Raw genomic sequence first — 15240 nt, 5'->3', positions numbered from 1 at the left:
TAATAACATAAAAATAAACTAGAAAAATAACTTTTATAATGCCACGAGGATATCAATTGTGCAACTAAGGGTCATCATAGTTTAGCTAAATGAAAATGTTCAGAATTAATGTGCTAATGTTAGAGACTCCAGTCAAGTTCTGGTACAATCCAAAATACCACCAGACTCTACTATATAGAAGCAAACTGGAAATTCATTTTGACTTTTCCTTAATGCTTCTTAAAAAAAGGTTTCTCTTCTATTTGGTACAAAGGAAAATAAGTATAGTGTGGTAGAAATTTTTGGATTCAGATAGACCTGGTTTTGAATCTTAAGTACATGCTTCACTATGTATTGAAAATAAATCAGCTTCCCAAATCTATTTATGACCTATCTATAAATATGAAGATTATAACAAATAACCTACATAGTTATTGTGGGAGATGAATTAATTCTTTCTTTATGAAAGCATATGACATTAACATGATATTTAAAATGCTATCTTTTCATTTGAATTTTATTGTAAAATGAATGTTTAAAAACCTTAGTTTAGATAATACCGGGATATAATTCTATACAGATGTATAGAACGTAAGTATCTACAAATAAACAAAAATTAGGTAAAATTAATGAATTGGGCAGAAACTACTGGGTTACAAAGTCCAGAAGATGATAAAATATTATTTGGATTGAGTATGTCTCCCCATTTGAAGATGTTTTCTCAAGGGAATCTTTATATTATGACTTCAAGATACTTTTTCTATTTTACAATGGCAGAAGTTATTTTAACTGCATCTGAGGGTGTCTTACAAACAAGTTCTTTTTATACCCTTTTATCTATATCTTTGGACACTTTATGTTTCTCTGTAAGAGAATTCTCATGAGAAATCCATTTGTCACCATGTTATCTTTATGTAGATAAGAAAATAAAAGAGAAGCTAAATTGAGGAGCAGACAAGCTGTGAAAGGGAATGTGCGCCCTCTAGTGACCCACATTTATTTCTCACAAGGGCATATACAGCTTTTCTTTTTGGTTTCATGATTTTAAATAAACATCAAATTTGATTTTAAAGTACTAGTAAATGGATCAAGATTTTCAACTTGAACATATTACATTGTGTAATCATATATTTATTACTATGGCAATATTTCATCTATCGCTTAATAGAATATTCTAATAACCCATGTTAGGGTGATTTTCCTACACAGAACTATGTTTCAAAAGGACTTTCAATTTACTGAAAATAAAATATAAATTCTAGGCATATGAGACTTAGAAACTCTCTGTTGCCAATCCTCTGCGCCAGTGGTCAGCAAACTCATTAGTCAACAGATTCAAATATCAATAGTACAACCATTGAAATTTCTTTTGAGATCCAAATTTTTTAAACTTAAACTTCTTTTTTTTTAAATATATATTTTATTGATATTTTACAGAGAGAAGGAAGGGAGAGAGATAGAGAGCTAGAAACGTCGGTGAGAGAGAAACATTGACCAGCTGCCTCTTGCACACCCCCACCAGGGATGTGCCCGCAACCAAAGTACATGCCCTTGACGGGAATCGAACCTGGGACCTTTTAGTCCTTAGACTCACGCTCTACCACTGAGCCAAACCGGTTTCAGCACTTCTTCTAATGCCACTTCTTCAAAATAGACTCGCCCAGGCCATGGTAATTTGTGGAAAGCCACACTCAAGGGGCCAAAGAGCCGCATGTGGCTCGTGAGCTGCAGTTTGCTGACCATGGCTCTGGGCGATACGTGTTCTTTCACACTGATTGTTTTTATAACTAACTAATGGCCTGGTGCAATCAGACAGGTGGGCAAAGGCAGTTAGAGGCTATGTCCCTTGGGGGATGTCCAACTAAACCAGCAGTTGGACATCCCTCACACAATCTGGGACCACTGGCTCCTAACTGCTCACCTGCCTGCCTGCTTGATCACCCCTAATTGTCTCTGCCTGCCTGCCTAATTTCCCCTAACCTCTCTGCCTGCCCCATGCACAAAATTCATGCACAGGGGCATTCCCTCAGTCCAGCCTGCATTCTCTCCAGTCAGACATCCCTCTTGTAATCTGGGACCACTGGCTCGTAACTGCTCACCTGCCTGCCTGCCTGCCTGATTGCCCCTAACTGCCTCTGCCTGCCTGTCTGATCACCCCTAACTATCCTCCCCATCTGGCCTGATCTTTTCCCTAAATGCTTTCCCCTGTTGGCTTGATTGCCCCTAACTACCTCTGCCTGCCTGATCACCCCTAACTGCCCTTCCCTCCTGACCTGATCTCACCCTCAACTGCCCTCCCCTACAGGCCTGATCTTGCCCCTAACTGTCCTCCCCGGCTGGCCTGATCACCCCTAACTGCATTTGCCTTGGCCCCCACCACCATGGCTTTGTATGGAAGGAAGTCAGATGTCTGGAAGATGACCTTTCAACTCAGTCTAATTAGCATAATACCCTTTTCTTAGTATAGATAGATTATATAGAATAGGATTGCTTAAATGGGTGGGGAAAGCCTTTTTCAGCAGGAGGAGATGCTCTTGGCAAACAAACAAACAAACAAAAAACATAAACCCTATATCTGGACTGATAACCAGCCATATGCACTATACTGCCAAACCAGTCATTAAAAATGAACTGTTTTCTTACACCTTACATGAAACAGCTATTGCCCTTAAAATCCCTTCTCAGCCCCCACCTTAGGTTTTGCCTTCGCAGTTCACCCAGTTTCTATGCCAATCAGCGTCAAAAGCTCTGCCTCCTAGGCAGCCATTGGCTCCTGGTACTTTACCCAGATTTAGTTCTGATTGGTAGGTTTCTATGCCAGCCAGTGTCTCTGGGCCTATCTCCTGGCCTGAGCAGAGAGGCGGAGCTGATCAGCAGCCCCTGAGGCTGCTGTTGAGGTCTGGAGAGAAAGAGAGGCAAGGACTAATCAAAAACTGCCACAGAGGCTATGGATCAGACCCTGCTTCTCCCTTTGGGCCTTATCTGCAGCTCTCATGGCAGTCGGTGCTGGGTCGCTGCAGTGACCCGGCACTGACTGCAGTACTGACATCCAGGGTTCGGTCATCTGTTCAGTCATTTTGGACCTTATGGACCCTGGATCTTTATATATATAGATAGTCACATTTCTTTGCTTTCTCCTTAGTTTCCTTTGCTCTAGGAGATGTATCAGCAAACATACTGCTATGAGAGATGTCTAGATTTTGCTGCCTATGTCTTCTAATATTTGCATAGTTTCATTGCTTACATTTAGACTTTATCCATTTTGAGTTTATTCTTGTGTATGGTGTAAGTTGATGGTCTAGTTTAATTTCTTTTACATGTTCCTGTCCAATTTTCCAAACACCCTTTATTGAAGAGACTATCTGTACTCCAATGTATGCTCTTACCTCTTTTGTCAAATATTAATAGAACATAATGGCTTGAATTGATTGCTAGTTTCTTTGTTCTGTTCCATTGATATTTATGCCTGTTCTTGTGCCAGTACTTGGTTCTTTTGATTACAGTGGGTTTGTAGTATAACGTGGTATCTTTTATTGTGATTCCTCCAACTTTATATTTCTATCTCAAGATTTTTGTGGCTATTTGGGGTCTTTTTTTTTGTTTCATATAAATTTTTGGAATGTTTGTACAAGATCTGAATTATGCTGTTTGTATTTTAATAGGGATTGCATTCAATCTATACATTGCTTTTGGTAGTATGAGTATTTTAATGATGTTGATTCTACCAATCCATGAACACAATATATTTTTTCACTTGTTTATATCTACTTTTATCTCTTTTTCCAAAGTCTTGTAGTATTCTGATTACAGGTCTTTTACCTCCTTGGCTAAGTTTATGTCTAAGTATCTTAATTTTGTTATTGAAATGGTAAATGGGATTTTTTTATTATTATTATTATTATTTTTAGTTTCTCTTTTTGAGACTTCTGTATTGGTGTATAAAATTGCCATTGATTTCTGGGTATTTCATATCCTGCTATGATGGCAAATTTGTTTATTAAATCTAGTAGTTTTTTATGGATCTTTCTAGTTTTCTATGTGTAATATCATGTCATCTAGGAATAATTACAATTTTACTGCCTCCTTTCCAATTTGAGTGCCTTTTATTTATTTTTTCTTCTTGAATTATTCAATTTTTAAAAGTAAGTAATATGTGGAAACATACATGTGGGAGGGATCAGCTTCCTCAGAAGGAAGATTGAAAGAGAAGAGTAAGGAATAGTTGATCAAGAAAACTTCCACGAGAAATTATGTATCTTGAACTGAGTCATGAAAGGTAAGTGTCTGAGATTAGGAGTATACCCATCTACCAATATGGAACTTAAATAGCTTCTCAAATTCTCAAACTGTGAAGAAAAAAGAAGATTATTAAAAATATAATAAATATAATTTTGAAATCTTACCTGACTGCCAAAAATAATTTTTGCATACTTGTAATATCAATGAAAAAGAATTATAGTTTTATTTTTATTATTTTTTGTTAATCCTCACATGAGATTATTTTTCCATCGGTTTTTTAGAGAAAGTGGAAGGGAGAGACAGAGAGAAACATCAATGTGAAAGAGAAGCATCAATTGGTTGCCTCCTGCATGCACCCTAATCAGGGACAGTGAACCTGCAACCAAGTTACATGAACTGAACCTGGGACCATTTAGTCCACGGGCTAACACCAAACTGACTAAGGCTATAGTTTCATTTTTATTAATATAAAATGCATATTTTCACTAATCAAAATGTACAGTAAGATTGGTTTGTTAAATCACCTGGTCTAAGCCTAGAGCTCTGGATCCTGTAAGAGTTAACATATTTCACAGGTGTCAAGACTTTACTTTCAGGCTTCTAAAGACGAAGCTCATTACATTTTTATAAAGTTGTACGTGCAATGATGTTTAAAAATGTAAAATGGACATTCACAACCAGCTCACTAACCAAATTAGTTAAGTCTGAGAGCTTAAAGGATTGCTACTTTCAACATTTACCCATTTGGGAATGATGAGTTCCAAATGGTATATTGAAAGTGACTGAATTAAAGTTTATGTAAATGTGTCATCTTAGGTTAATACTTTATATAGCAGTCACTGTACAGAAAATTAACAGAATATAGTAAGTACCCATCAAGAGGCTCTCCTGGCATAATTAGCAGTTATATTATTGCACAAGTTCCATAGTGTTGAGAATTCAAAATGGGCAACTTCTTAAACTGCAAGTGTTTCTCTGTTTTTTTGAGTGGTGGTATTTTTCAGCCTTTTTTTCTTTTAATTTACTTAAAATGTTTAGACATATGCATACACATACAGATATATCTCCAAATTTTGACTATAAGATAGTGTAATTGATTTAATTTGCATCCCCTTTATGGAAAATTCAACCAGATGAAATAGACTAGATTTGTACAATAAGCATCATATGTTTTGATATTTTGAAAATTCCAGAAAATGAGAGTTATCTTCTAAAAATATTACCTTGTTTGGCAATAAACTCTTTGCAAATAAAAATATTCAAAGACATCATTGCTCTCTTTTCTACAGAACTTTACACATTTTGCTTTTGGGAATTTCTGAAGAGTGTCTTTGTAAAGAAGAGAAAATTGTCAATTCACTGCTAATCATCCTCTCTAATAAAAGAGAAACATGCAAATTGACCATACCTTAGCTACACCCACAAGCCACGCCCACCAGCCAATCAGGGTGAATATGCATATTTGCAGGGCGAGTATGCAAATAATTTGCATATCCAGGCCAGAGTGAAGACTGAAGACAATGTAGAAAGAAGCCAAGCACTGCAGAAGGGAGTGAAGCTGTGGAGAAGCAAGCAAGCGGGGCCAGGAGAAGGGAGGGAAGCTGGTGAGGCTTCAGAGAAGGGAGAGAAGCAGGCGGGGCAGTGGAAACCATAGCAGGAAGCCCTGTTGCAGGAATCTTCCTGCAAGGGGCCTCTAGTCAACAATAACAAATGAAATTTTAGGGCATATTTTACAAATATAGGACACAATATTCATCAGCAATTGCATAAGAAAAAATCAGTTTGTCAGAGGAGAATAATATGTCAATTTTTAGTTGATAAAGATTTTAAGTTGGATAAAGTTAGATTGCATTTAAGGGATAGAGTTTATCTTTAAAAGCATGTAGAAGTACACTAAGTACAGAGTGAACTGCATTATGAGAGTCCGATGAGTAAGGAATATATTAATGGGCTATTTCTAAAGGTATAAATGCCCTTATGAGTAACATACCATATGTCATTTCATTAGCAATGGTTTTGTGAGAGTTTTAAAAGTGAAAAAAAAGAATGAGTAGAAATGAGTGATTTATGAAGAGAAATACATGCATAGAATCTGAGATTTAATATTGGAAATAATTATTCATTGTTTTTTTGAGGGTTTTTGATAAGGGAGCATAGTTACATCTGTATGATATCTTCAGTTATGATTAAATATCTACCCTCAGGTAGTACAAAAAATAATAGAAAATATCACTGGCAAAATGCTGAGGAGAGTAGATGACACTCCCTTTATAAACATGCATGGATTTGAATCATAAAGTTGGTTAATTTGGCATACATCTCAGCAAAGATATCTGAAAAATATTCAGTAACAGTAAAAACTAGGGGGGAGACCACAAAAAAATGATGAGACAGTAGCTGCCAAATTGATAAGGAATAACATCGATGTGCAATTGTCACTTGAAAACCAAGGTTTGAAGCTATTGCTCATTGTCTTAGTCTGGGTTTTCCCAAGAGTGGATTTGGAGACAAAATTTTGTGCAAGTTTATTTGGAAAGTGATCCCAGAAAGCAAAGTGGGGAAGTGATGTTAGGAAAAGGAGGCAGCCAAAATATAGGCTGATACCTGAGCAGGTTATTGCTGGCGACAACTGGGACTCAATTCTTCTTGGAACTTTCCAAGGTACTGTATATAGCGTTCTTCATGATGGTTGCACACTGAAGGACAAGGGAGCTGGTATATTTATACACCAACTCCCAGGTTCCACTAATTAAAGTTTACTCTTGAGGTGTAAACATCAGAACTCCTATCCCACTCCATGCACTGCCAAGTGAATGCCTGTAGGTAGAGAAACACGTGGATTTTTATATTATACCAACATAAAAACGAAAATCCCTTAACACATTTTGAAGGAAAAATGTACTCAATTTGGTAGATGGTTAAATGGCCACAGTCAAAGACTTAACAGAAATGAGAGAGATGGAGACATTTGTAGAAGCACACAATGGGACTCTACAGCCACACATCATTTTGCTGCACTTTGCTTTATTGCACTTAACAGATGTTGAGTTTTTTACAAATTGAAGGCAAGACCTTCTACAACCAAAAAGATTGGTATTCCTTTATCGCACTACTTATTGTATTGCAGTTTTCTAGAATGGAATCTGCAATATATCCGAGGTATGCCTGTATTTTAAAATCAACATTATGAATGAAGAAATAGGAAACCCAGGGATGAAACTTATGGGAGAGCAAGATGTAAGAAAGCAGTTACCATGTATGTTACAATAAAAATACATACATTTTTATATTCCATATAAAATATTGACATTTATTGACATGGGATTTGGGATTAAAAAATGTCTGAAATTAGATATCTCTTCCTTCAATTTCAGTTGGGTAGCTTTTATTACTGTGAACCAGGCCTTCTTTGAGGTGAAGAATATAATAGTGAACAAGATGAATTAGGTTCCTTCCCTATTGTTCTAATAGTCTGAGATAAAATAATTTATTGGAAGTGCTTTATAGTCTGTGAGGCTCTATATCTGTTTAATTTTAATCTAATAACCTGCAGCTAACATGGGAAGTTTTAACATGTTTACTAGTATATGATTTAAAGCCCTGAAATTTTAGTTCAGGAAGTCAGTTCATAAGTTTGCGATAGTGAAGAACTGGGTTGATAATTTTTGTGAAAAATTCCTAAAGTTTAATACACTTTAACTTCAGTATGAGTTGAAAGTGTTATATGGAAGTGAAAACATTTATTTAACTCATAGGCTGCATCATGTGTTATAAACCAGGAAGATAATTATCTGTTTTTCCCCTATAATACTAGATACTACTGATATGATTCCTTTAGCAGCCAGATTTTAAGGAAACTATGGCTTATCCATTGAAGTAACTTAGGCTAGAACAGATTTCTTCGAGTGTATTTAAAGAAATGATTTCAAATATTTGAGGATTCAATTGAAAATAAGTTATAGCATGATAATTAAAGTACATAATTGCTGTCTAAATCTTATATCGATATTAGTATTTTTATTCTATTTCTCACATTTCCTATGGAAAAGTATCTCAATAAATACCATTTATTTTTCTGCATACTTTCATTTGTTTGGTTGTTTAGTTTAATAAACTATTGGATTAGATTATCTCTAAATTCTCTTTCCATAGATGGTTTACAGATGCTGATAAAATATAGTTTGTTTTTTCTTGAAGAAAACACACATTCAGAATTGTGCCCAGAATTTCAAGTGATTCATAGAGATCCTTCACCTTTGCAACACTTCCATGACTCCCCTAAAACCTGTACTTTAACTAGACCTGATGATAGTGGATATTTACTCCCATTAGCTCTATAGATCTCCGCAATAAAATAATGCTTGAGAATATCAGGGTAAATGATCAAATATATACTGCAGCATAACAACAAACCCCAAAATTTAGTGTCTTAACATAGTTATTTATCATTTTCCGTAATTCTGCAATGTAAGATCTTGGGGCAGTTCTGTGATTCTAAGTGGTTTCATCTGGAGCACTCATTTGATTATATTCAGCTGGTATTTGAGAGGGTCCAGATGTCAGAGAAGGCTTTATTTATATGATTGGTCCCTTGTACTGTTCCACATGGTCTCTCCAGCTGGCTAGTTTGAGGTTTCTTAAAGGATTGTTTGAATTTCTAACAGTTGCAATCTCCTAGTGTCTGCTCTCAGAGGACAAGATCTAAGGTGCAAGCACTTATGAAACTCCTGCTTGTATTACCCTTCCTGATATCCCATTTGCCATACTAAATCACATGACCACATCTAGAGTCAATACAGTTAGAAAGTATATAAGAGCATAAATACCAGAAGAATTTTTAATAGGGGCCCCAAAGTGGAATGTTATGTTTGGTATAAGTAGTTTCTAAAAAGAAGTAGGGTTATCTTGGGAAGTAGTAATTTTTCTACCAGTGCAAACATTCAAGCAGAGGCTGAGTAACAGCTTACTAGTATAGGGGATTCCACAGAGGTGAACTCCTTGATTAAAAGACTCTAGACCACATGTGTCAAACACAAGGCCCGCGGGCCAAATCCGTCCCGCCAGGCCTTGCAATGTGGCCCGCACCGCGCTGTCATCACTGCACTCCGCTGCGTTTCCATCACAATGACAGTTTATGACTGTTCAGTAAACCATTCGGCCCGCGATTTAGGCTGGATTTTAGATTTTGGCCCCTTCTCTGATTGAGTTCGACACCCCTACCTAGACCAAAGGTGACTCCACATTTTGAGCCTACCTGAATAGAGAAATATTAGTGCTATTAACAATAACAGAGGCATAGAGCGGGAGTCTCAGATTAGTTGGAGAATGATAAATGTGGATAGATTACCTTTTTCCATATAGGAGAAAGATATAATCAAGAAATAATGATCCTTATTTTTCCTGTCTTAGGTTGGATGTCGACATAACAGAACTTCACAGTTGGATAACTCGTTCAGAAGCTGTGTTGCAGAGTCCTGAATTTGCCATCTTTCGGAAAGATGGCAACCTCTCAGACCTTAAAGAAAAAGTCAATGTAGGTTATTTTTCCTAAGTTTTGTTGCTTGTAAACTCTATGCTTTGTACTCTCTGATTCTATTAGAATTGAAAAGATTAAAGCAATATGATATCATGCTTTTAACTTTAAAGTGTATTTTAGATACCAATTAGAATCCAAGTTTCACCTAGTAGAACCTTCCCTTATTCTGCTGTGAATGACCAGGAATGCTTTCCATAAATTTTCTTTAACAGCTTTTTTATTGGTTAGCTGTAAGTTAACCATTTTATAACATGAACTTACGTACATTGATTTCCCTTCATATATTGTTCTGTCATCTCAAGTATGGGACTTATAGTAGCAGACTTTTAGAATAGAATAGACATGTAAAAATACTATACTTAGGACCTTGTTGTTTATGATTTCATGGTCATTAAAAAGTTATTCTTTATAGTTGTTGATACTTTTCATAAATTATAACAGTTTTGCATTCTCTAGGTATTTATTTATTATATTGTAATAACTAAAAAGTTCAGGATTTTTCTATATTTATTTATGACATGAGATGGTATGCTATTTTTATTCTCTACTGAGACATTATAATTTTGTTCTTCACAATAGGAATTTTTTTAATAAGTGTTGCTTCATCCTCAGGGATGTTATCAGGGCTATGATTTTTCAAATTCGACAATTATAAAACATCCATTTTTGGTATGTAACTGGCAATACAGGAATACCTCATTTTATTGTTCTTCATAGATGTTAGGATTTTTACATATTGAAGAAGGTAAGAAGACCCTCCTCCACCAGCAAAAAGATTGACTCACTTTAATTATGGCTCTCTTTATTGTAGTGGTATGGAACCAGACTTGCAATATCTCTGAGATGTGCTTGTAGTTTGTAAGAAGATTTCTAGCAGGCAGAGTAAATAATCTGCAGTGGGCAGGTTAAAGGAAAAAAAAATATCCTCAATGTCAAATAATTTTAACAACAGGAAGGTTAGATGTGTGTGGATTAATTCTGCCTATTCTTTCAAGCATTCTATTTCATAAATGACAAAATCTATTTTTAACTCATACAATATTAAATCAGAAGCAAGTTAATACTTGATGTGGAGTTAGAACTTTTGGAGAACAAAAAAATCTTCTGGGAAAAATAATCTATTTTTTAGGTTGATTGAGGATGAGAGATAATTTCATCAACATTTCTCAGAACTCACTATTTATAAATTAGAAATTTATTATTAGCTTTATATAATAGTCTGTTATCTAATAATAGCAAACTATATAAATAGTTGCAATAAATGGGAACTATGATTATATTTGTTAATATCTTAGTTTGAAAATTAAACTCAAGAATAATGTATAATATTTAGGAGAAACTTAGCAAAATGTCTTATTTCAAAGTATATCTGGGTGAAGGTTTGCTTTTTTGTTAGGATTTTTAAGGTAATTCTATGGCTAGAAAATTACTTTGAGAAGATGCCCTCTAAATCCTTTCCAGATTCATGTGACATATTTGACAACTGAAAGTAAGAATCTCCTGGGGCAGACATTTTATTAGCTAATTAAACATTTTTGAATCTATTTGAATAATCTACTTATATGTTCATCACCCTCTGTATCTTAAAACAGCTTTGATCAAGCAGGAAAATTGAGTCCCAGCGTTTAAGGAATGCAACTTTAAAAATGTCCTGTTATCATATGGTTACCTAGAAGCAATTTGCATTTAATCAATAGTGTCAGCAATGACAGACTGAAAGTGCTAAAAAAAAAAAGTATACAATATTGTATGAGTGGTTTTCTAATGCCTCGTGAGTCACCTTTATCAACTTCTACTCTCTTTTTCTGAAATAACAACATATTTTTAATTGCCTACTAAAATAGGACATAAAATGATTTACCTAGACATTTCCTTCAGGCTGAATATAATGTATATGTATTAAAAATCCTTGAGAGAAATGCATAATGATGATGGATATGCAGTTTTGATGTACATTAATTTTCTACTTCTTCACCTGTCTGTTTATGTAGGTTATTTGGAACACATGGGAGGCCTGTCTTATGAACTTGAGTGCTATTAATTCATTTTTAGGCATCCATTAAAAAATGACTGAATATTACCTTCTCTCTCTCTTTTTTTTTTACTTTATTCTTTCAATTTCAAGTGCTCTCAGCCAATTATAATATCCTAGGATATTTTCAGTTCAATTTTATATACTTTTAAACATAACATAGTATTTTCTTCTTTATTAATCATGTGTTTTATACATATAATTAATGTAGTGCATTGACTTAAAACTTGAGTCCTAGGGGATGTTTCTACTCAAAGTGTAGTCTCTGAACAACCAATATGGATCATCAGTGAGCTTGTTAGAAGTCTAAGATTTCAGACCTAATGAATCAGTATTTGCATTTAAACAAGACCCTCAGATGATTCTTATGCACATAAACTTTTGAGAATCAGACAAGACACAATCTGGGACTTTATCACTCTTACTTCAGTGCTCTTTCCCTCATTCTGTTTATATCACCACAGTTCAGAATTTCTAGCTGAATAATACATCTAGCTACTCAACTTCTTGAATTGAGCACAGACATTGTAATGTAAGTTGGTAGTTAAAACAACAAAACAACCTGCCTGACCAGAAGATAATATGTCCAAGAATTGGGACCTGTACAATGTGCTTTTAAAAACCTTCCTACCAGCTGTTAAGGTAAACAGGCCTTGGGCTCTTTTGGGGACCTCTGCTTATTTACACCCATAACAAATCAACTTTTAACCTAGTTCTATAGGAAATCTCAAGCCAATTAATTCAACTTCCTCTTATTTCTGTTATCTGTGTTTACAACTCAGAATATAAGTACTTCTATTCATCTGTTCTTTGTTGAGTCTTAATCTCTATGTTCTTCACTCTCTTTTCTCTGCCTCACTTCCTCTTTTTAGTGCCTTCCTGTGCTCTCATACTCTGAAACCCTTTTCCCAAGGCAAAGTCTCAGTTCTGTATACTCACTCCCTACATCCATGGAAACCACTTTTACCCTTCAGAACACTACTAAGATTAATGACTCTTTCATACATCCACTCCTTTAGAATTGAAGGGCCAATTTCAAAAGTACCACTCTCTATGTAAAAAAAGCAAATCCATTCCCTTGTGTTTCATGCCAAGTAGCCATCTATCTATTGGTCATCATTTGATTATATTACTTTCTCATTGAAGACTTTGACACCAGGTTCACAGTATTGCCCACTCAAATTGTGCCTTCCTCCTTAATATCCTGAGCCCATGTGGGTTGTACTGCTATCTACAAAATCTACCATTTCCCAAATCTCCTCAATTCAGCTACCGACCTGCATAACTGTATTGTTTTATTAGCAGATATTACTCCATTTCTGAAATAGCACATTTTAACAGATTCACCAGTACTTATTCATGTTTTTCATGCCTCTCTAGTAAAATTTCTCAATTTTCCTCAACAATTATTTCAAGTTTTTAAGGTTCTCCTAAAATTTCCCCCACCATTTATAGTAGATGACTTCCCCTCTTAATTTAATTAAAGCAATATCTCACAGATTATATTTGTTTTCACACAGTCTCTTTCTTCCCCTCTGCCTTGGTGGAAGAGACTGTCCTCTTTTGACTAGATATGGCTAATCTACATGTGTATAGTCTTAATATCTTCACTGTCTATATCCTAAGGAACCTGTTTCCATTTAACCACAAATTGATATCTTCAATTTCTCTATTTTAGGGTCTTTATCATCAACCTTTAAATATGTTATTTTTCTGTCTTTGAGAAAACCCTCCTCTCCTATAAACACACATATGAATATTTTTGTGCCTTATTTTCCTCAACTTTTAATAGGACTAAAACCTACTAGCCTCTTTATCTTTTGTGAAATTCTTTTCTTCCTTGGTTTATGGGATACCACTATCTCCTGGTTTCATCTCATTGTCCTTTAATATTGATATTCTCTACAGTTCTTCCCTTTTTCTCTTCTTTGAATTATCCTCATCTCTTCCCATTCAAACAGAATTTATTTTCTAACAAGAGGCCCAGTGCACAAATTCGTACATGGGTGGGGTCTGGCCAGCCTGCCCCGATTGGGGCCCATCAGGCCGGTTGGGACCAAGAGTGGTTGGCCAGCCAGAGAAAGGGGCCACAGGCGGTTGGTTGGCCAGGGGGAGGAGCCACAGGCAGTTGGCCAGCTGACTCCACCCTCAATTGGGGGAATGATTGGGGGTGCAGCCAGTGGGGAAGAGGGGTTGCGAGTGGTTGGCTGGCCAGCCCTGCCCCTTGGTTGAACTCCAAACTCCTGGTCCAGGGGTCAGTTTGCGTATTAGCCTTTTATTATATAGGACTAGAGGCCCAGTGCACGAAATTCATGTGCAGGGTTTGCAGGGCATCCTCAGCCCAACCCATAATCCAGCCTGCACCCTCTCCAATCTGGGACCCCTCAAGGGATGTCTGATTGCCCATTTAGGCCGGATCCTGGTGAGATTGGGCCTAAACAGGCATTCAGACATCCCTTTCACAATCCAGGATTGCTAGTTCCCAACCATTCGCCTATCTGCCTGCCTGATTGCCCGTAACCACTTCTGCCTGCCAGCCTAATCACCCTCTAACTGCTCCACTGCCAGCCTGATCAACACCTAACTTCTCCCCTGCCAGCCCTATTGCCCCCAACTGCCCTCCCCTGCAGGCCTGGTCACCCCCAACTGCCCTACCCTACTGGTCCAGTCACCCCTAACTCCCCTCCCTTGCCATCCTATTTGCCCCTAACTCCCCTCCCCTGCTGGCCCAGCTACCCCTAACTGCCCTCCCTTGTCAGTCTAATTTCCCTCCCCTGCATGCCTTGTTCTTCCCAACTGCCCTCCCCTGCCAACCATCTTGTGGTGGCCATCTTGTGTCCACATGGAAGCAGACATCTTTGACCACGTTGGGGATGCCATCTTGTGTGTTGGAGTGACGGTCACTTTGCATATTACCTCTTTATTATATAAGATTATTATACAGGATGACGTTCAAATATGTACCTTTAGCTCATGTGTGCCCCTTAAAGCCCAAGCCGATATATCTAATTGTCTAATAGACACCTTTAATTTAATTTTTGCCTGAAAACTTAAACCTCATTAATCTTTTTCTTTCCTTTCCCTTTTCTTACAGCCTAATCCAAGAACCTAAAAGTTACTGGGTCATCTAGATTTTTCTCTATAATTTACAAACCCTTTAACAAGTTCAATTAACCTTGCTAGCCCTGAAACTGTCTAATTCTCTGTATTCCCATCACCACAACCCTGATTAAAGTTTATATGTTAGCTCACCTCTGTTTAAGATGATAAACCATAGCTGGTCTTCCCTGTCACTAATATTTTATTCTTTTAGAAGTTTTCTGATTGCTTCTGTCAAAATGAATTTAGTGAAACATAAATATTACCTGTTATGCCTCTGTTTATATGCATTTGAGAGGGGAGAAAAAAAGCCACTGATACCTATGATCTGGCTTGGCACTTCAGTTAGTCCTTG

The 15240-nt window shown here is 36.4% G+C and overlaps 1 protein-coding gene across 4 annotated transcripts in view; it reads left to right on the top strand.

The window, feature by feature from the left end:
- The window catches only part of DMD (dystrophin), a 1962662-nt gene that overhangs the window by 501739 nt on the left and 1445683 nt on the right, over positions 1 to 15240 (top strand). For all 4 annotated transcript variants that reach the window (XM_045582357.1, XM_045582356.1, XM_045582355.1 and 1 more), the window contains one exon: positions 9628 to 9751. In XM_045582357.1, coding sequence (XP_045438313.1) covers positions 9628 to 9751 — 124 coding nt within the window. The remainder of the gene's footprint in view (positions 1 to 9627; positions 9752 to 15240) is intronic.

This window comes from Pipistrellus kuhlii, unplaced genomic scaffold (assembly GCF_014108245.1).
Source record: "Pipistrellus kuhlii isolate mPipKuh1 unplaced genomic scaffold, mPipKuh1.p scaffold_m20_p_16, whole genome shotgun sequence".
In the NCBI taxonomy this organism is placed as follows: Eukaryota; Metazoa; Chordata; class Mammalia; order Chiroptera; family Vespertilionidae; genus Pipistrellus; species Pipistrellus kuhlii.
Note: the sequence above shows the minus strand (reverse complement) of the source record. Positions and strands in the feature narration are given on the sequence as shown.